The 24,064-nt window shown below is 35.1% G+C and overlaps 1 protein-coding gene across 6 annotated transcripts in view; it reads left to right on the forward strand.

Moving 5' to 3' along the window:
• The window catches only part of LOC143226531 (uncharacterized), a 34,816-nt gene extending 18,740 nt beyond the window's left edge, over nt 1–16,076 (forward strand). For 4 of the 6 annotated variants that reach the window (XM_076457596.1, XM_076457595.1, XM_076457594.1 and 1 more), the window contains exons 2-3: nt 3,998–4,182; nt 10,755–16,073. In XM_076457596.1, coding sequence (XP_076313711.1) covers nt 4,046–4,182; nt 10,755–11,622 — 1,005 coding nt within the window. In that variant the 5' untranslated portion in view covers nt 3,998–4,045 and the 3' untranslated portion in view covers nt 11,623–16,073. Of the gene's footprint in view, nt 1–3,997; nt 4,183–10,754 lie in introns of all 6 variants that reach the window. The other 2 variants (XM_076457592.1, XM_076457597.1) reach the window with 2 other exon arrangements.
• Nucleotides 16,077–24,064: the final 7,988 nt, after the last annotated feature.

The following is a 24,064-nucleotide window of genomic DNA, read 5'->3' on the forward strand; positions in this document are numbered from 1 at the left end:
GAGCTCTCAAGGACGAAATAAAATGTTTTTAAAAGTTTAGTTTGGTTTGCATTTTCGCGCAAAGCTACACGAGGGCTATCTGTGCTAGCCTTCCCTAATTTAGCAGTATAAGACTAGAGGGAAGGCAGCAAATCACCACCCACCGCCAACTCTTGGGCTGTTCTTTTACGAACGAATAGTGGGATTGACCGTCACATTATAACGCACCCACGGCTGAAAGAGCGAGCATGTTTGGTGTGACGGGGATTCAAACCCGCGACCCTCAGATTACGAGTCGAGTGCCTTAACTACCTGGGCATGCCGGGCCTAAAAGTTTAGTAAAACTCGATAAAGACATTTCTTCGATGAATCACTTTACCTCGGTTGGATTGTAAGAACTTACAAGTGAAAGTGAAGAAGATGCAAATAACGATATGTACTTCACACTATATCTGTCATGTCTAGTGCCGATGAGACCCTTCGCTAAACACCAGAAGTAATCAGACAAGTTGAGATACGAGAGACGGAAACTTTAAGAGCACCAACCCTTTCTTTATAAACGTTTAATGCCCCAGTCAGAGCCGCATAAACACATAAGGCACATGGGACCATGGCAGGGGGCCACCGTGCTTTCTTTACTTTTTATTAATATAATAATAAACTAAATTAAGTTAAAATTTCAAATCATTTAAACCAAATCACTTAGTACGAAATGAGTTATTTTCATCATCATGATGAAATGTATGATGTATATTCCGTATGAGATCAAATAAAGTTCACAATTTGATCGTGTTTTCATCATCATATTATCATAATTTTCATTGTCATATTAGCGCGTGCACATCATGAATTTTTCCATATAGCACTGTGCCCACAAACGTTTCTTTTTGTCTTCTGTAGCGACAAAAATGTCGAAAAACTGTTAAATGAATAAACAGAATATAAAGGGTACGCACGACTATTTGTATTTGGATGATATCTTTAATCATGACAATGTAAAATAAATAAAGGACAACAAAAATTTCTAATGTAATGAATTTATACAAGAATATTTTGTTGTTAATAATATTCGATGATTATTTAATAGACCTGAAATCTCGGTATATTATCGATTATATTGTAGTAGATAGCTTGCATTATCAATTACCTATAGCGTCAGTCAGTATAATAATAGGATAAACCTCCCTTGCATCAGACAATTTACTCATGGGTTCCTGCGCCAATTGGCCCAGCATGGCCAGGTGGATAAGGCACTCTACTCGTAATCTGAGGGTCGCGGTTTCGAATCCCCGTCACATCAAACATGCTTGCTCTTTCAGCCCTTGGGGCATTATAATGTTGCGGGCAATTCCATTATTCGTCGGTAAAAGAGTAGCTCAAGAGATAGCGGTGGGTGGTGATGACTAGTTGCCTTTCCTTTAGTATTACACTGATAAATTAGAGACGGCAAGCGCAGATAACCTTCGTGTAGCTTTGCGCGAAATTCAAACCAAACCCCTTCTTTTTGTGTTCCTAGGGTACCGGAGGTACGTTAATCCAACACTGACATCAGTGGCAGTAGTTGAGAGAGAAATAAAATATGATCGTAGAAGTATTACATCTACTTGGAGAACCTTCTTCACCAAGAACTGATGATGCCCATCAGATAATCAGATCTGTTTTGTTCACAAATGTTCATCAGGCAACTTGGCAAATTTCAAACAGTCCAGTTATTTTGTTATGTTGTCAAGTTCATGAATTATGGTTATAATCATTGTACTTGTCATAAAGCCCATTAAATTATATATCAACACTGCATTCTATCTTTAGTTTCTTAAGGATTTTATTGTACTACTTCATCATTACTTCAAAGTAGTCCCGACATGGCCAGGTGGTTAGGGTGCTCGACTCGCAATCTGAGGGTCTCACCAAACGTGCTCGCCCTTTCACCCGTGGGATGTTAGAGTGTGACGGTCTTACCCACTATTCATTGGTAAAATAATATCCTAAGAGTTGGCGGTGAGTGGTGATGAATAGTTGCCTTTCCTCATGCCATTCATTGCTAAATTAGGGACAGCTAATGCAAATAGCATTCGTGTAGCTTTGCGTGAAGTTCACAACCAAAGTGAACCAACTTCAAAGTAACAACTCCCTCTTGAATGATGAAATTTCTAGATATAATCTTGCCACTATTATTATTATTCACTAAAAGAAATTGAACTTTGGAGGTAAGGTTGCAACGGGTGAGAGATAACAAGTAATATGACCTTGACAAGACGTTAAATAATTACGAAAATGTTTGTATTTATTTGTCGTATTAGAATAGGTGACATATTTTCAGAAGACTTCTCCCCGGTGGGACAGCAGTAAGTCTTCGGATTTGCTAAAATCAGACGTTCGATTCCTCTTGGTGGACACAGCAGATAGCCCACTGTGGCTTTGTTAAGAGAAATAAATACACGTGTACTTAGAATATTCTAACCTTTTAAAAGTTTAATTCAGATACTTTTAGAAAAAGCATTAGATATACACTTGTTCTTATTTTCTATCTGACGCAACTAAGTCTATTTATTATTAATTATATTTATGAGAGTTAACGAGTAATATACCCATAACAAGCACTGTTCCCTGTACTAGGGTAGTTGATATATTGTCAGAATGTTTGCAACTTTTAAAGGTTTAATTTAGAGACACTCAGAAGAAGCATTAGATATACACTTTTTTTCTTATTTTCTATCTGACGCAACTAAGTCTATTTATTATTAATTGTAATTATTATTGTAGAACGTTCAGAAGCTTTGGTTTGGTTTGAATTTCACGTAAAGTTACTTGAGAAATATTTACGCTTATCATCCCTTATTTAGTAGTGATATATCAGGTGGAGCTCTTAGACTACTTATTTTTTTACCAGTGAATTGTGGAGTCTACCGTTACATAATAACGGCTGAAAGGGTGAGAATGTTTGTTGAAGTGGATTAGAACCCACAGAATAGGAATCAAGCCCAAATCACCACACTATGCCATACCTGAATTTGGTAGAAGTTACTGCAAGTTTGTAATACATTCCTTCGAGCAGCACAAAAATATTTAGTGTAAAACAAAATTATCTGTAAGAACTTGCCTTCGTTTGAATTTAAAATAAAACAAATATTAACGTGTCTGTTATAGTGTTTATACTGCACGTTTCAGATGTATGCTACATATTGAAAATGAAGTTTTTGTGACCGAGATCTGAAACTTGTGCACACCCAGAGTTTTTAATTCCTAGTGACCCGTATTAGTTTCCTACTTTAGTTGTATTGTAAGGACAAAGGGAACAACAATAAATTGTTTGTTTTGGAATTTCGCACACAGCTACTCGAGGGCTTTCTGTGCTAGCCGTCCCTAATTTAGCAGTGTAAGACTAGAGGGAAGGCAGCTAGTCATCACCACCCACCGCCAACTCTTGGGCTATTCTTTTACCAACGAATAGTGGGATTGACCGTCACATTATAATGCCCCCTCGGCTGAAAGGGCGAGCATGTTTGGCGCGACTCGGGCGCGAACCTGCGACCCTCAGATTCGAATCACGCCTTAACGCACTAGGCCATGCCAGGCCCCAACAACAATAAAAGAAAAGACGAATATTTATCTCTACTATAGTGAGTTTCTCTTTACCAATTAAGCAATTTTCTTGCTGGTGTGAACTATGATCCGTGCTTTTCATTGTCAGAAATTAAAATAAATGCACTTTTCCTAACAAGATACAAATTGGTCATTACTTTATACCAGCTATTTTTGGTATATGAATGTCATTGAACAGAAAGAAGATAAACAATGCAAAAGGCTTTTTATTTGTTTTTTCTTAATATTGTCTTCTGATTGCTTAACCCTTAAACAGCGGGAATGTTGTAGGTAGCAGCATCAATTGATTATGGTCATCGTTTAAGGGTTAATGAATGATAACGGCTTTAAAAAAATCGGTTCTAATGACTCTTCTATAAATGCTTTCCTATGTTGCCTTTGATTCCAAATGTCTATACATATTTATTTATTTCAGGGATTGGGCGCTGTCTGTTCGTACACGGTGTAAGACGTATAAAAAAATATGACTCGTTTTGATGAGCTTCAGAAAGGTTTGGAACTTCCTGGAGACTGTGGGAATACGACGACAAAAGCGCCCCCTTGGTTAGATCGGGAGAAGTTCTATAGAGCTCGCCGTGTATTTCAGTCACACTTTTTTAGGTAGGAGTAAAAAATTATACCGGTAATTATTTATGTAACGGTCACAACAAAAAATTAAGAATTCAATATTTACGTAATTCAATGCTGTTTCTTACTTACTCGCTTATAGTTTACTACAGAATAAAGACATTTATAAACCAATAAACAATTTTGTTTGACATTGAACTGAAATTTAACTTTTTTTTAAAGTGTCGCGAATTCTATAAAAAATTGATCTCAAGATCACATGTTAGATATAATATTAAGCTTCCAGCTATTAGTTCAGTATAAATTTACACAAAATATGGCCAACCCAGACATTTTCCATAATAAACAACCAAGTTTTGGTCTGAAAACATGCATATGGATATCTAACAGCTACAGGAAAAAATTCACCCAAATTATCACGAAGGGAAATCCTTTTGCTTCAGTCAAAGTTAGGCCTACGCAATGCACTTTTTTGTATGAAAAAACAACTGTTAAACATCGAAACAATACAGCAAAGGTTTTTGCACTGAGTTTTATTCATAATAATGATTCAATAAAACTATCTAACATAATTATTTGCATGATTCTGCAAGAAGACTGAAACTTTAGTAGTTTAGGTCTTTAAAAATTAGAGACCCTGGAAATTTTAAGGTGAATGTGACATGCTATTTAATATTGACAACAGCTCTATTCTAAGGCTCTAACGAAAACCGGAACCAGTAACTGTACTTGAGAATGACTACAGTAATTTAATTTGATGTTTTCAACTCAATGATCACTTATGAATATACAAACATTTAATAAATTTAATGCAATGAACGTGAAATGAATTTCTCAAAAGAGTGCTTCAAGACAATGCATAAAGACAGTCGCGACTAATGATGGTATTATTGTGATTAGCTGCTGTTTGTAACACTACTGCTGCTACGAATATTTCTACTGTTACTACTGGTGATGCTACTATTAAGATGTTTGCTCAAAAAATATGAAGCATGATTAACATGATGTTACCAAAACTGTAACAGTTCTAAGGACAAATAATCCTTTTACAATTTAACAAATCCATTAACTGAGGAGGAACATTGCCACTCGGGTGGCTGTGGATTAAAGGGTGAAAATCAATTAGACCGTTAATATTAAGTGGAAAATTCAAGAGAAGCAAAATTACCAGAAGTCTGAGGACATGAAGATGAAAAGAACAGAACAAGCCACAGACTTCTCTCTCCTGAGGGAAACAATCAAAGTGTGAAATAAAGAGGTTCGTCTGATGAGCTGTCTTCTCTTCATTATTTACACCAGTGGAGCTGCAGAAAAGAGCATATTCACATACGAGCTTGTCTCTGGGTCTTCTGCCATATTTCAAGGTAATAAAGTATTATGAAAACCCTAAAGTCACAACCAGCAAAACATTTGCTTAAAATCAGTACAGATATAACAAATCAATTACTCTGTTCTACTACGACAGGTAAAGTGTATGATGACTGTGCTCTGATTCATCATATTCCACAGACCAAAATTGGAACAATGGACATAACATTTGATTATTTGGTGTAAAATGTAGTATAAACAAAGCAAATGAACAGTGCTGGATGTATCACCTTCCACAGCTGTGAAGTAAATACAACAAAAGGATCAGAACAGAATGAACTGGTGAATACAGCAGACATCATGTGCTGACATAATGATCAACAACAGTACTCCAATTACCATGGTGACCAACAACAGTACCCCAGTTCCCATGGTGATCACAGTACTCCAGTTCCTACAGATAAGCCTCATTTTTAATGAATAAACGTAATAAACCCTGCAGTAAATCACTTTAAGTCAAATGTGATCAATGTAGATCATGCAGGACAGGAATGAGATGATAAGTAGTGATATTTTGAAAGGCACTTGAACTCACAGAAAACCATGAAAAGTAACTGTCACAGCAGACAATACAGATATTCTAATACTGCTATTGTATTGTACAGATCATTCAGCAAATATTTTCCTGCATACAAATAGCAGTACATTTCAATCTGGGTGGCCAAAGAAGTCATTGGGAGAGAATTATGCATGTGTTTACCTTTTGCTTACACTGTGTCTGGGTGGGACACGAGTTCATCTGTGTATGGAATTAGTAAAGTTAAACATCACAAACTCCTTCAGTCATCACAACAATGACATTCAGAAGTACTCAATTTCAGGACACACCTTCATCAAACAACTTGCTACAGGATATCGGTGAGAAGTTTAAACACACTTTCATAGATACTTTCTACACAAACAGAGCAAAATCCAAAGATTTATATGAACTGTAAAGACCTGGTGACACTGTCAAATTTTGTTCCTAATCAACACGTTTCCTACAAGCAGGACAACCTGCTTCCATGTTTGAGTTCATCATCAAGTCAGTACTTGGAGTCATTTAATTAAAGACTGTAAAAAATGAGGAGAACTACTGGTGCATGATAACAGATGGTTTCATTTTACCTATTATCACCAACAAAGCTGCAGCACACATGGAACCTCTTATATACGTTAGATGTTGATGTAAGAGCAGTCAATGGCTGTGTGTGTCATATGGATGTTCCAAGATGGATATCATTTGTGGTATTTATTGCAAATGTGAAGTGTAATTCCAAAACACTTCTGGAACTATTGATGATGAAGAACTTTGATATAGATGTTCAGTTGTACTAACTGACTCTTGTCATACTTACTGGCATATTAGTATCCATAATAAACTTAAATGTGCTGTTTAGCATTATGTTCTGTTGTTATATGTCTTTAAGCATACCAGAACACTGCCAGCTTGAAAACATGTAGTTCTATTCTAATTGTTTATCATATATTCAGGAACAGGGTTAGGGTTTGCAAATGGAACTCTATCTTGTTTTGAATTCTGGAAGTAGTAGTATTTTCTTTTCTTACTCGTTTTTCTTTCTTCCGCGAAGCGACATTTTGTTGTTTTAAAAAAGACGGTTCATATCCATATATTCCAAAACTTACATAACTGACGTTTTCAATGGCATCACATGCATATACTTTGGCTCATCCCAAACATTATTTCCCCATATGTGAATTTTTCTCACGCAACATTGACATCACGTAGAAGCCTCCAGAACAAAAAATTGGTTGTTATGGAAAATGTTTGTGTCCATGTCAGTTTGTACGAGACTGTTATAGGTTAGTCATTTCTAAAGCGACGTTTATAAAAGGGCAGCGTCAGGTTAGGCTTATGTGACATCTAGTGTAAAACCAGAACATTGTAGTTTATTTCAAACAAGTTTCCCCACAATGAAAAACCTTGCTATTGCCAGACTTGTGAAAGTCACTATTCTGATGTTTGATAAGTTTGTCTTATGTGATGCTAGTCTCTAAACGGAATAAAAAAGTTTTAATTAGTGGGCCGAGGTCGTGAATTTTACAAAATATTGACCTGTCGGAAGTAACATTGTTGGCATTATATTTCATAGGAGAGACATCTAAGCTATCAAAAACCTTATGTTGCACATTTGGACTCTTTCTCACAACAACACAGTAGACACTTTTTTTAACCCTCCACCCAACCTTATTATGATAAAACTTACGTATTTTGAAAGGACTGATCTATACAAAATGGGTTTAAGTCCCTTCGTAACTGTATGGAAAGTAGACTAACAACGGTATACACCTTATATCTTGTTACCGGTCCTACAAATATTTACCTTTGGCATGTTACGAGAATGGTATGAGATCATAGACGTAATTTTAGCGGAGGAGGAGACATGTCCTGCTTTTTCAAGAACTTTTTGTTTGATAGAACACTTTCACACATCCCCTAGCAACAGAAGCTACGCCTACCTCCCGTACATTTTTGAAAACAAGGTGACGCCAGTGTGTGGAATACCATTTATTACAAGTAATAGAAACATTTTGTAAATGTAAAATGATGTGGGGATAGTAGTGCCAAAAAGAATGGAAACAATAATAATTGTCACTGTTAATTTTTAGTGTTTATATTTGTATTATGTCTATTGAATACTATAGCCATCCCTACATATAGAGTCTACTGGCTCTATATTCACACGATATTCACATTTTATGGGGTAAAGTTCATTATATTTGTGTAAATCGTTAATGTACAGAGATAGAAACTTAATTCTTTAGCCAAAATGTAGTTTGGATTTAGCTACATTTAGAAATAGATGTTTTATATATATTTCTCTCAGCCATATAGCTAACTATATTGTAAATCTATATCATGAGGAGTTAAAAGATTTGCCAAAAATGAAAATATTCGTATTTCGTTTTGAGGTGCAGTGTACAGGTTTTATACCGAAACACATAATATCACACTGATACTATGTTTTTTTCTAACGTTACGATAAAACCAATGATTTTTTTTCAAAATACCTTTGTTTAATCTTTTATTGACATTAAACTAACAGCAGAGTCAAAGCTTGCAACTCTGTGCATTGTAACTTTATTTGCTCCAATTTAGGCATTAAGTCTAGTTGACGGTTTCTCAAGCATTTGCCATAATCAATGTCTAGTGGTTGGTTTCACTTATAAAGGAAAGCAGGATTAATTTTTGTAGATTTTATACACCTGCTCCAACTGTTCCTTTTTAAAGTATATCCTGCCACCTGTTAAACCAGTAAAGAAATGTTTCTCTATTTAAAGTAGTGAAAGAACTTTGTTACACTACACTCAGCTGTTCTTTTAACCTTAGATTACAGCACCTAAAAGTTTTTTATTGTGCAGGACTTATACTTATTTTAGTTTAGTAATGGCTTCCGAACATTCTAAGGGTAGGAAATAATAACACCCTGTTTTGTTGTCAGGATTTAACACCTGTCCTCTTAATAGATGATTTCTCTAAAAATGATGCAAGTGACTTACTGCGATTCAAATATATCACCAGTGATTTTACTGAGCCTGTGAGAAAGTTATTCAAAACTGTATAGTTTTACAACCTGTAATTTCTCGGTTATATTTTATCGAAAAATAAGCTACCTAACTCTTCTCACTTACTGCCGTTTTATTCCCCTCAATTCTATATTTTAGCCTAAAACTCAGCTAAAACTGTACAAAACTGTATGTGTCTGTATATATATTTAATATGATAAATGTTTCATTCATATACAAATAATATTAGTCCATCTATTTGTATTTAATAACAATTTGTGAAAAGATAATGACCCTACCATACTTATGTGAACAAAAAAAGGCACCTTGACAAACCCCAGTAACGGCTTGTATCAACTATTTAAAAAGTATCTGCTTGTTGGGAGGTAACAAGGTATCATACACACGTGATTAAAAGCAGTACTCAAAAGAGCTAAATCTTCAAAGGGAGTTACATATACAATGGTACGTTCTTTTAAACTGATCAACGTACATTAGTCATGTAACCATGCTGTGGACTCACAGTGGTGTCACCTTTGTTATTGCTTAATAGGCACAATGTCAGGTTTCTGACAGCTCGGCTGCTACCCTTCTCACTCATGATGGGCGCAACACAGATAACTTTGCGCTCAACAACAAATAAACAACAGCTACTCTTCTCAAAAATAAAGTCAAACAATTTATTCCAGTGTCTGAAATGTTTATTTGGTTTGTTTTGAATTTCGTGCAAAACTACACGAGATCTATCTGCGCTAGCCGTCCCTAATTTAGCAGTGTAAGACTAGACGGAAGGCAACTAGTCATCACCACCCACCGCCAATTATTGGGCTACTCTTTTACTAACGAATAGTGGGATTGACCGTAACATTATAACGTCTCCACGGCTGAAAGGGCGAGCATGTTTGGTGCGACGGGGATTCGAATCCGCGACCCTCGGGTTACGAGTCGAGTGCCTTAACCACCTGGCCATGCAGGGCCCTGAAAAGTTCAATTCATTTTTGCACATCACAGATTTTAGTACCATGGTTATTTATTGCCAATGTTTCCCTACATTGACGAGGTTTGTTATACCTGTGACAGTTGGTGCCACGGTGTTTATGAAGTCAGGCTTACGTGAAACAAGTCTAAAAGTAGGACAAAAGTAGTTTACTAGCAGCAAATTTCCCCATAATGACGCGATTTGCTAAACTTAGGCGTTCAATATTCTGGTTTGTGAAACTGGACTTATGAAATGCTAGTCTATAAACAGAACGAAGTAGTATGTCTCATTATTTATTTTTGTGTTTTAAGGAATTACACGTAATTATCTATATCCAAAGATTATTATTATTATCTGCTTTCTGTGTGCGGGTTAAACAATTAAACTTTTACTGCAATTAAAACAATATCTTTATCAAAATGGAGGTTGATTGAATAATTATTGTGTTTCTCTTGCAAGGTTTATATTGGGTCAATATTGTTATGAGAATGTAATAAGTTAACATTACAGTTAAGGGCTGTAATATACACGTAAAACTTCTGAATGTCTGTATAATATTCATCTGTTAATTGTTTCCTCAGTCGAGTATCTTACCGAATGATTGAAATTCTCAGAATACTTTAAAAAGAAACACTTCTGCTATAAAAAGTTGATGTGTCAATACGGAAATAAGATTCTTGTTTTTTCCCCCAGTGAACGTTAAATATATGCATATATACGTGTTTATATTCTGTATTTTTTCTTTTATTAGTATATTTTTTGCGCACCTGACTGGACTGATGTTTGTGGTGTCCATTCCCGGAATGTTGGCTCCACTGTTGTATACTGGTAATTCCTCCAACTTAGTTCGTATCTTCCGACGTTACGTCAGCACCATGCGCCACGTTCGGCAATGGTATGAAGGCGACATCTGGAATACAGAAGATCCTGCTTACAAGTCTATCGTTTTGATTCGTCAAATGCACAACAAAGTAGCCAATAAAATTAATTTAGAAAATGTTGATACTACACAAAGTAACTGTGCAATGAAGCAAAGTGAATCTCTATCGAGTTCACAGCAGTCAACGAAAATTTATTTGTCCCAGTACCATATGGTTTTGACTCAATTTTCATTCATTGGCTTAATAATTATGTTTCCACGTTTACTAGGCATTTACTGTTCCCGTGAAGATATTGAATGTTTCATTCACTTTTGGAGGGGTGTCGGATATCAGTTGGGTATTGATGATCGTTTTAATATATGCTCTGGAAGCGTGGAAGAAACAGAAGCCTTCTGTATGGAATTGACAGAGAAGGTGATGAAACCCTCAATTACATCCTCCTTACCCGAGTCTGAGCGTATGAGCAAAGACATCATTAGAGCAATGAGCGTATTAATTCCTTGCTTGAACTGGACAGCCATCATGAGGTTCTGGTTTGATATCTTCGGTGTTACTTTGCAAGTTAAGTGCTCGTTTTATGCTTCTGTCTGTTACTGGTTTATGATTGTAACTTATCGGTTTCTGTTGAGGATTACTTTGTTCCGGATTTTCTTTAACTTTCTTATTCGCATGTCGTATTGGAGAGCAATAAATTGGTCAGATAGTTTTGAAAAACATTTGACTGAGAAAATGACCTGATTGTTAACACAAGATATCTCGGGTATAAACCTTACAGTAATATCATAATCCAGTCTGCTCGTCGATTCATCACTGCTTGAATCGTATATACTTGTCATGCATGATGTAGCAACCAGAAATAGGGCTCTTTGTTCATCAATGTGCGCATGTTTAAAAGAAATGACTTAATTTGTATTTATTTCAGTTGGATCACTGACGATAAAGTAATTTAGTTTGGACTTCTTTTTTTTACTGAATTTCAGAAGAATGAACACAAAAGCGTGAAAAAAATATGACAGTCATCAAATACGTGAAATACGTTTCAAGAAAAATATATTAACTGAGGACGAACGTTCTCTCGATTTGAAAAATAGGGGGAAAATTCAATAAAATAGATGCTTATGGGCGCCATTTTTTTCTGAGACCTGTACGAAAACATTTGATGGAAGAAATTGTGTAGTTAACGTTTCTGATTGGACGAATTAAATATCTGCTGTTTCTAATAATACTTTCAACACCTTATTGAAAACGTTGGGGCTGTTTAAACCTATAAACCTTCGAAAATATAATTTCTTTCAAAATATAATGTGGATCGACATCAAAGTAAAACAACAAAACACCAATTTATCCTTCAATTATGTAGTGAGCTACTCGTAATTAGTGAACAAAATATATAATGTAGTTTTGAATAATTATCTTAGATTACATATTTGTTTACAGGGCTGTGGCAGGAATTTAAATTTGACCGCTATTGAAGGGGGGAGGCTTAAGTAATCAATATATCAACCACATCAACACACATATACATATAACATATGCGTATAAACAAGCAGCATTACGTTAACCCAAATGACCGAGTTCTATTGCACAGTTATTGAGGGGTAAGGGGAGGGCTCCTGCTCATCTAAAGGATATGGTAAATACAAACGTGCATAATGCTATATTTTATGGTATAATCCGTGGGCTTCTAGTGCTAAAAACCAGGTTTAGATACGCATGGTGGGCAGAACACAGATAGCCCTTTGTGTAGCTTTGTACGTAATAACGAAACAAACCAATTAACTTTATGTTTACTTCATACAGTTTCTTTTGTTCGTTCAAGTTTCCTATAATCACGGAGAACGGTTCGCTTGTGTGTAATATTTAGCGTTTGTCATTGAGGGACAAAGTGGTTCAGATGAATCCTGATATTCCCAGGTCAAAACGAAGCCTAAACACAGACTGAGAACAATGGGCTTTCGTGTTAATAAAGCAGAAACTTAGTTTTGCTTTTGAGTGGTTGGTTTAGTGGGTTTGGTTTTTTATGTCGCAAAACAACTCGGCTATTTGCGCCTTTTGGGACTAAATAAATGTGACTCGGTTCTTTCAGCACAATGGACACGGTAACATCCTGCATGTATATTGTTTGGTTGACACACACACTCGTTACCAGATTAGCATCGTGAAATAAATCATCACATTTGTATTCTCAGGACGGTTAGTATGGGTTATTAAAACTTTAATTAAAATGAAGTACAGAACAACGTTTCGACCTTCTTAGTTCATCTTCAGGTTAACAAAGGGAGTTTGCAAACTTCGTTAACTTGAAGATGATCTGGGAAGGTCGAAACGTTGTTCTGTACTTTATTTTAATTAAAGTTTTAATATCCATACCGGTCGTTCCGGAAATACATTTTTACTTCAAATGGGTTTCTCGTCATCACGAAATTATTACGTTGTAAATATTGTTGAACGTGACGGGGAATATGTTTACTTGACAAGCAGTATTTGTTAGTGTTATTTAATCTTAAGTAGGCTTTGTATAAAATTATTTTGTACTTTTATTAAGTGACACATCCCTCGCTAGTACAGTGGTAAGTCTACGGATTTACAATGCTTACATCAGGCGTTCGATTCCCCTCGGTGGACTCGACAGATAGCCCAATGTAACTATAAGAAAAACACACACACACAATGGCACGCCTCCACCTCCGGTAGCTCAACAGCAAGAGCTAAAGGGCTTATGAAGCACAGATAACTTACTGTGCAGTTTTGTGTTTAAATTCAAAGCGAAGAAACAGTATTGCACATGTTTCGAGTTACGGAACCAGAAGTAGAACAGAAAGTAGGGTTATACACATAATTTATGTAAATTATTCCCACTGCTTACATAACTTACACTGCTCTTCAATGCATTCAAGTGTTTGCTGATCATGTAAACTCTGTTGTAGATTGGAATTATGCTCAGCTTCTACGATATGGTAAAACTAATATTTATGTATGTCAGTTGTTCAAGTACTGTAATGCCCATATTAAAACTAATTTCCTAAAAAAAAGAAAGAAAAGTATTTATGTATTCAATTTATATTGTTTTGTGATAATAATAATAAAATCTGTTATTCAAGCCTCAAATGCCAAGTTTTTGCTAAACAAGAAATTTCTTTTCATTTATTATGGGTATTAGCTCAGTGATGAGTCTGAATACTTTTTACACTAAAAATCGGGTTTCGGTTCCGACGATGTGCAGAACATAGAAACTTGTGTTGCTTTACGCTTAGCAACAAATAAACTTACGTTACGTGTAACACGTTGTGACTTATTTTAACGAATGAAATTTGTGGGAATGGTAGCGAACTAAGATTGTAATATAAATACAATATCTTGATCAGTTGATTCATTAACGACCATTGATAACGAATTTCTTTCCAGCGTACTTTTGCGAATTTAAAAATGTTTGTAGATAAATAAATCATTTTATTTGAAAAATAAATATTGATTGACAGAATGTTTTTTTAATACTTTGGGATTTATCGACTGTTAGTTTTTGTAATTATTTACATTATTTTTCTACGTATAACATTCCATATTGTAAAATACATAGTCCTTCCAGGAAGGAAGAAGACAGTACATTAGAAGCCGAAACATACGATAAAAACTAGTTAGGCTACGAATTGTGACAACGATAAAAACAATAATTAAAACACTTGCGGTCATCATGCTTGATGTTTAGCCACTAGTAAAGACGACAATACAATTTTAGAAACAAAGAATTGACACATTTCTTTGAATTATTACATATATTAAAGGTGACCTGTAAAAGCAGATATTTGAATTGTTGGTTATATCACCCTTGGTATATAAAAGAGCGTATGGTCGTAACGTTGCTTCTTTCCATTTGCGGGATCGTTTAAATTATCGGGGAAAATAATTCAACATCCAGCTCACTTAGAGACAAATCAGTATATTTCTTCCTTTTAAACGTTTCTACAAACCTAAACTATTTTTAAGCTGATTTAAAAAGTTAAGCCTACGTTTACAAACGACATTCTATCTTACAATATTATAATTCAAGTACAATAAACTAACTTTCAGTTAAACTAATTCGAATCATTAGAAAAATCTTTTTACATAATCCACCATGGTTCTAGCTGTTTCTAGGGCTAACATGGACTTCATGTCACGTAAAATGATCAAAAATTCAGAGATTCCGCAAGCTTACAAAAAACAACTTAAAAATTAAAACAGTTAGCTTACAACTATACGATTCGTTTTAGTTTTCACTAGTTTGTTTGTTTTTTGAATTTCGCACAAAGCTACTCGAAGGCTATCTGTGCTACCCGTCCTTAATTTAGCAGTATAAGACTAGAGGGAAGGCAGATAGTCATCACCACTCACCGCCAACTCTTGGGGTACTCTTTTATCAACGAATAGTGGGATTCACTGTAACATTATAACGCCCTTACGGCTGAAAGGGCGAGCATGTTTGGCGCGACGGGAATGCGAACCCGCGACCCTCATATTACGAGTCGCACGCCTTAACGCGCTTGGCCATGCCGGGCCAGTTTTCACTAGAGCTTAGACTTAGCATTTCAAAGCTAACAAAAAGTATGATACGTTAGATCTGTAGTAAAAGACTTTCTGAATGGAACTTTAAAACAGATAACTCCATTTACAGATAGAAAAAGGGCAAATGTTGTTACCTACATTCTTTTTAAGATGTAACAAATGTGGGGAAATAGGCCTAATATTATGTGATGTATACGTTTTCCTACACAAATATACACTGAACGAATTCTTGAAAGAAAGATATCGAAAAACACTTATAAAACAAAAAGAAATTATCTTCTTCATGAGACGTGTTTAAAAAAAAACAAAAGTGTAAAATCATGATAATAACGTAAGTTTATAGCTTAACCGTTGGACTATTTTATATATTTTATGGGATAATATTAGGCCTAAAGTTTTATTTGTCATATATTTGAATTGAAAGCGTTAAATTAAACTAAAGCAAGAATCAATGTATATTATAGTGTCATATATTAATATCGAGAATGTGTTACAAATTTTATTTGACAATAATACTTCCTTTAATCGTTTTCGGTATTCTTTTGATGAAAAAATGAAAGCTAAATGTTCATATTTACTTCAAATAGGTAATACGCCACTTTATTCTCATGTAATATACAGTTAGATGTAACTCCACTACAATAAAGTAGTCTGAAATTGATTTGTCTTTTATTTCTGCATGTTCAAGTGTCTGACTATGCTTGCCTGTTCAATAAGTTAAGGAATAACTGCAGTTTTTAGTAATATAATGCCCTCCCCCGTTAGTACAGCGAGAAGTCGACGGACTTACAACGCTAAAATCAGGGGCTCGATTCCTCTCGGTGGGCTCAGCAGATAGCCCACTGTGGTTTTGCTATAAGAAAAAACAAACACATACAGTAATCTAACTTTAAAAGACGTAGTATTTGCGTGTTAAAATAATTCGAATTATTAACGGGCCAGAACACGTGATTTTACGTTAAATTCTTAACACGGATAAATTAATGAACACAAGTAACTTTTTCTATCCTCATTTTCAAATTATGTTTGGGAAACTTTAAACACCTTTGGGCTGCTTTAAGGTTAACTTGAAATCAAAGCTCGTGATATTATTCACACACCTAAATTAATTAAGGTTATTATATGGTAAAGTTAAACGGATTCAAAACCACATAGATATTACACACACTTCATCATTACTGTATAAGAGACCTAATGGTATTTCTTTGGTTTGCTGACTCATGTTGTGCTGTTGATTCTTGAATAGGTGTAATTGTAGTCTACAGCAGAGGATAAGGCCATTTAAGGAATGCATTAGGCCTCTAAGTCACAGCTTCTCTTAGGTCCGGCATGGCCAGCTAGTTAAGACACTCGACTCGTAATCCGAGGGTCGCGTGCTCGAATCCTCGTCACGCCTTTCAGCCTGTGGGGGCGTTATAATGTGACGGTCAATCCCTCTATTCGTTGGTAAAACAGTAGCTCAAGAGTTGGCGGTGGGTGGTGATGACTAGATGCCTTCCCTCTGGTCTTACACTGCAAAATTAGGGACGGCTAGTGCAGATAGCTCTCGTGTAATTTTACGCAAAATTCAAAACTAAACAGATTCACTTTCCAATTTCATCACCAGCGAAAAATAAAACTTCAAACATATATTTATATATGCAAAGCTCAACTGAGTCTTTATTCATATAAACATTTGTTTTTACATTTCCAACAAGGTTAAAATAGCGATCCCAATAGTTTGTTATTGATTGTTAACGAACACGACGGTTGTCATTCAGAAATAAATATATTCATCTTATTTATAAAACAAACAAACCAATATATTCATAGTTTAATGGGCCCGGCATGGCCAAGCGTGTTAAAACGTTCGACTCGTAATCGGAGGGTCGCGACCACTAAACATGCTCGCCCTTTCAGCCCTGGGGGCATTATAATGTGATGGTCAATCCCACTATTCGTTGGCAAAACAGTAGCCCAATAGTTGGCGGTGGGTGGTGATGACTAGCTGCCTTCCCTCTAGTCTTACACTGCTAAATTAGGGTAGCTTTGTAGTTCAAGTAGCTTTGCGCGAAATTCAAAACAAACAAACAATCACAGCTTAAATTCCATAAATAAGACACAAGAACCAGAAAAAGTTCAAAATATTCCTCACAACTATGTAGTGAGAACAAAATGTTAGTAATGACGACAAAACTGTAAATTATGATTTACAAAAGCTTAGAAAAGCATAAATAAAAAAAGTAGAATGGTTAATATATGTGAAAATAAACAAACGTGAGCTGCGTTACAATTCGATAAGTGCAAAAGAAAAGGCATAATATAGCACACGTTTTGCTTATTTTTATCAATGAGGTTAACTTCCCATTAAAACTAATATATGAAAGAGTTTATTTTGAAGCCAACGAATATTCAGGTAAAGAACAGATTCGTGAAATAACCGTTACGAAAAGTTTTTTTTTTTTTTGTATATTTGTGCAGACTTTCATATAGGTATATGACATGGGCTATCTGCAAATAGCTGCCCTTAATTTTAAACTGACAGACAAAAAGTAGCACCATCACTAACTCTTGGGCTACTCTAATCGAAAAGATTGATTATAAGGCAACTTGACATGAAAAATGAATCCTTGAATTCACAGCTCAATACACTAATGACCATTAGAACACGCTTGTCCGAATTAAGCAAAAATATCTACCACACGCCACAAACAAATTATTCTGTAAACATCATACTTGTATCTTCAACTATTTAACACTTGTTAATCATAAAACTACAGAATTAGGCCAAGAACGTTTATAGATTTCGAACATTAGAAACTGTTAAACTTCAGTGAATTACTTCGGACGTTATTATTGGGTTGAGGAATAATTCGTGAGCGTTTTTTCAAGTTAAAAAAAATATATTCATAAATGAAACGCTTTCGCAAAATATTTCATGTCATTTGGCAGATAATTTTTTGCTCTAATAGATGGTGTGTTTGATTTTCATATGTCTTTAATTTTTGCTTTCATTTTCAGCTGATTAAATGGAATGTCAAGTGGACAAAATCGAGCATTTTCGACACCATCTGCTTTTCGCATTTAATTTCTTGCAATTTCGTTTAAAACAACGCATACTATATACCTAGGTATTACATGAAATAAAGTATCATAATAAATGTTTTGGGTGTAATGTGTTCATGCATTGAAGTATTGTATAGTCTTGCATGAATGAAATTATTTAAAAACGCTCACGAATTATTCCTCAACCTAATATTTCTACGAGGACATTATGTATCTTCTTCGGTTAAGAAGTGAGCTTTTAACCCGTGTGAGGCTAGTTAAGAAAGAAACCATTAGTTTAAATTAAGTGCAACAACACCAAAATTAATTTGCTCGTCGTGAACCTGGATCGTCGATAAAATATTTAGTTACAGACCGAATATAAGAATCAATATTGTCTGCAAGTTTGTAAAACTCTTGTATATAAACCATCACTTTAATAACTATTAGTAATAACCGTTATTAAAAAGTTTATTGTTTGTTTGTTTTCTTATTAAAATATAATTGTGTTAAAAAAGAAAATTATGTGTATCAATCGTGTTGGCAAATACCATGAATTTGATACATATTAACAGTTAATGAACTTCTGAATTTAATTTCAAATTTCCGGTTACTTAAAATAATAATACATTAACACACGTAACATAATAAATCGAAGACTCGTCCGAAATATATTATAATACGTAACAAAATGGTTTAAGCAAAGATTCTTATGATTCAGATATAGTCGTCTCTTGTTTTGAATTACTGACCACAGAAAAGATAGTCCATCAGCAATACTTGTCGTCATGAGGACTTTGTCCATCTTTGAACCGAATAACGATACAAATGTTCACTGTTGTGTCGCACCTTAAGTAAAATGGATGACCATGTTTATCGCCTGAAGTTTAACCTCAGTACCTTGAAAGTACCACAGTTGCAGCGAATGGAAAAGTATCTACAGGACTCTCGGATAAATTAACGACAGCATTGGCTTTACCCCAGCTCTGAGAAACTCCATCAACGACTGATAAAGAGAGTCGAGATGCCACTGATAGACTTTGTTCATCAGAAGGAGATATTTCACAAGCAGGTGATACAGTGGCCATGGACACCAGTGTGTAGTGTCACGCTTTTCCAAGTCTCAGGTACACTGCTAGGACAACCGTTGTTTTCATACAGGCCTGGGATTGTGGTGCAGTTGAGTGATTTATCAACTTGTCATTCTGCGACCCAAGAACAGGGATATAAACTTATCTAAGTGTACAGATCCGTGTACACACATGTTCCACCACTTCAAGCATTTAAGACATGTCAGTTTGGCGTTGACTAAAATTCTAAACTACAGGAACCTGTGCCAGAAGCTAAACAAATTTCACCCTCAACATTTATCCTATTTGGAACAGTAGGGTGGTGTTGCGTTACTGTATTTATTTTGTTCCCACAGTTGAATGCTTAACCTAATTGCATGATATTTGGCACACACGTTCTTGATAATATACAATTTGTGCTAGGAAGAAGTATTTAATTTGGTTGAGTACTTACATCGTATTTGAGGTTGTAAATTTTAAAAAATTGTTTTGGGACGTTGTTTTCAAATAAATATAAAACATACTTCATTTCATTTTACAGTTTCTATTTTGTTATTATGGGCTTAGTAGCCAGTAGAGCTATTCTTTAAATAAATCGGTTATTGTTGTGTATGTGTTTTAATAACGGCGTGCTCATTTTCACGTCTGTTAAGAAAGTTCTGGCATACCTTTAAAGTAACTATTAGGATATGAAACAAAGAGATACAACCGTTTTTGTTAATATAGTGATCAGAAAGTTTCATTTTAAAAATCCAGTTGGGCCTAACTTATTTTAACTAGTTATTTATATTTATTAAATGAAGCTGTTACGTAACCTCGAAAACAGCATGAAACACCAACGAAGTTTCAAGTGATTGCTGGTAGAAACATATTTTGCATTTGTATTCTAGGCCTAAAATGATATAGGCAATATTGTTTCCGGGGAGATCAATATTCTGTAAATTTTCCAAAATATCATTATTATTGTGAGAAGTTTTACATTTGTAATTATATAACATAGTAACAGTGTTATAAGTATCTGAATGATTACAAATGTATCTTTAAATGTCTATAATATAACATTATACGCCTACTACTGTTTATATAACATAATCCAAATGAACTTCAGGCCTACGCGTGTGTTTTCTCGTTCAATTTTCGGAATATCTGCATTTCGAAATATGGAACTGAAACCATTTTTCCAACAATATTTTCGTTAATATCAATTTATTTCTAATAATTACAGTTTGTTTTTAATACCTAATGATCTTTTGTAGTTACATGCGTTACTTAAAAAATAATAAAGTTAATATACACACAATTAACAAAAGCTTTTCTGTAACCATTAACCCTAAATATCTTCACCTCGTGTCTTTTCATAAAAGAATTTTCCTATAATTTGAAACATATGTAGGATAATATTAGAAATGTAGCTAGTACTAAAATGCAGTAGGTGTTAAAAGATACGATAAGAAGGTGTTCAGAAGGTGTGTTGTCACCTCCAGTAGTGATTTTAGGAAGAAGGAGAATGTGCGAGGGTTATTTGTTCATTTCAGGGCCCGGCATGGCCAAGCGCGTAAGGCGTGCGACTCGTAATCCGAGGGTCGCGGGTTCGCGCCTGCGTCGCGCTAAACATGCTCGCCCTCCCAGCCGTGGGGGTGTATAATGTTACGGTCAATCCCACTATTCGTTGGTAAAAGAGTAGCCCAAGAGTTGGCGGTGGGTGGTGATGACTAGCTGCCTTCCCTCTAGTCTTACACTGCTAAATTAGGGACGGCTAGCACAGATAGCCCTCGAGTTGCTTTGTGCGAAATTCCAAACAAACAAAATTGTTCATTTCAGACAGTTGAACCCAGTGACCCACACTGATTCCTTTCCATTCCTATGGACAGATGAATGTTTAGCGGTATTGAAAGATGCACGCTAATTCAATACTTTATAACTGGCATCCAGATACCGGCAAACTAAGTTGAATGACAAGAGCAGACCTAAACCTGAATTCAGCACTGGAGATGGTTTATATGAGTTTTATGTCATGCCATTTAGCCTGTATAATGCACCCACCACTTTCAAGAGGCTGATGTAGCTTGAACATCAATGTTAATTAACCATTTATTGTCATATCGATTTGCGCATTTCAGCTAGTTTAGAATGTAGTTATTCCATGTACTTATTTAAATACTGTGGCACTTTCACAATTGGTGACTGAACATACTTTAGATCCACTGGGAACTGTACTTTACAAGTAAACATAAGGAGCTCTAGAGAAAAACCAGTCAATTGTTGCTCAGTTGCACAGTATGCGATCATGACATATGATATAGAATCTCGTCCCACATGGTTAACAAACTTAACAAGCATATGCTCAAAACTTTCTACTGTCCTTTGAATTAAATTATGACATTGAGAATGATATAATGAAGTGTGTCTTTATTACTCTAAACATTTAACATTACTGCAAACAACTGCCTTTTTAAATCAAATCTTTGATCATTGTGGATTTCTCCAGAATACCAAAATGTAAAATATACTGTTTAGCTGATAAATCTGTGATAAACAAAACTGATATGTCAAATATCCAGGGTAATCCTCTTGAGAAAGAAACACGCTATTCTCTATATAAGTTTCATTAACATGACCTGTTTTCCCCTGAGCATTGCACTGAAAGGGATGTATACATCATCACACAACACCTTAATATTAATGCAGCCAAAAACTACTTTAGATGTTTTTTATAGAACTGAAGTTCAACCGTTGCACAAGTCAAACTGATCTTCCTTTGATGCATAGTGTTGTCAAGACGAATCAGAGATGTACTTCTATATTCAAACTTAGTTTGTCATTATTTTCCAAAATGAAGTTCTTTATTAACTGGTCAAAGAGATGGTGTAACACAGAGCATCTGGTACACAGCAACGTCAAGTAAGATTCTGGTTGGTCCAGTATTTACTTAAACTTAACCTTGTGCTTATGTATCATTATTCGCACATACCATGCGACACCAAGTGCATGATTCTCTGGATCAGCCGCCGTAAATTTAGTTCAAGCTGACTGTTACATACACTTAAATAGGTAACTAGATATAACAAGGGCTCTAATACTTTAAATCTGTAAGTACTACCACAGTTATTAGCCATTGTTGACCTTTCTGTACCTATTGTGGCGTTTATCTGAAATGTTTTAGAATCTGATGGTCCTGTCTGACAAAAAATATGTACATATCTGCAAGTAGCGGTTAGGTCTGAAGCATTTGCAACGAACACGCCTTTCCTTACATCTATTGTACCTTTAGAAATATATCTCTGATCGCTGTGGCGATACAGTTATTATAACCCTATTAACCTATTATGAATCACAGCTTCTTTACCATGTTATGATGTGTCATCATCTGCTGCAGCAGATCTGGAGAAATGAGAGGTCATGCATCTGCGGTACAATGGAGACTCTACAAACTCTGAAAAATGTTTTAGGGCATAGGTACATTTTTCACTGCTGTTGGTTTCTTTTTTTGCTAGCATGCAGTTTGATGTGAGCACCTCATATTGTGTTACCACTGGAACCATTTGGGTTAGAAATTAGATGTCCCTCAGTTCCATGTGGTATGAAATTGGTTCACTCATTAATTTCTCAAAAGCATCTGAGAAGAAAATATGAAATACTTTTCTAAATGATCTCATTGAATTATCCACATAAGAGACCAATTCTCTCAGGGTCTTCATTTTCAAACTCGGTCTCGATACTATGAAATGTCATCTCGTTACCTTTGTCACATTCTCTAACCGAGTCCTCAATCCTATTGCAACTTCTTTCTCTCTGTCTTAAATGTTAACTTGACTTCAGAAAGTTACATCCTGTGGTAACACAGTTTAGAGAGTCAACAGAAAAGAGAACAAGACATATTCAAAATTAACTTTGCAACAACAAATCCTTTGTCACAGCATCAAAACGTTACATCTCAACACACAATGGTATTCAAGCACAATGTTTAACAGAAAAACGAAAGATTTCCAGGAAATGCAGGTTTAGAACAGTTAAACAAAAAATAAACTGAATACAGTCAGTAAAGGCAAATAAATGAACACAAGTGTAACTTTGAAACACAACTTTTTTTTTAACAAACGCATCATTATGTTAATATCATAAGCAAGGCTATCATAATTTTCTACCACTTTAATTAATATCTAAGAATTTAAAAATGTTTTTCTATAGTAATTAATTTAGGGTATCACGTGTAGTTTTTCATAGGAAGAGTGCAGTAACATAACATGTATAGATACTGACAATTATAATTTTCAGATGTCAGGCATGTCAGGTCATGGCCTGGGGATAAAACATCCCTTATTTTGAGATTAATTTTCAGTCACGTTGGCGATGTTTACATCTTGTGAAGAATGGAATTGTCGTTCTTTCTTTAAAATGCTACATCTTCTCAGCCTGAAACAAAAGAGAGATTACAGAGGTGATTAGAGAAAGGAAAAATATATACTTATTTGTTTTAAAAACATTCCACTAAGGTGATAAAACATAGCTTCTCTTAATATTTATTGTGTTTGTAAATGCTTGAA

The sequence above is a fragment of the Tachypleus tridentatus genome, chromosome 9 (assembly GCF_004210375.1).
Source record: "Tachypleus tridentatus isolate NWPU-2018 chromosome 9, ASM421037v1, whole genome shotgun sequence".
In the NCBI taxonomy this organism is placed as follows: Eukaryota; Metazoa; Arthropoda; class Merostomata; order Xiphosura; family Limulidae; genus Tachypleus; species Tachypleus tridentatus.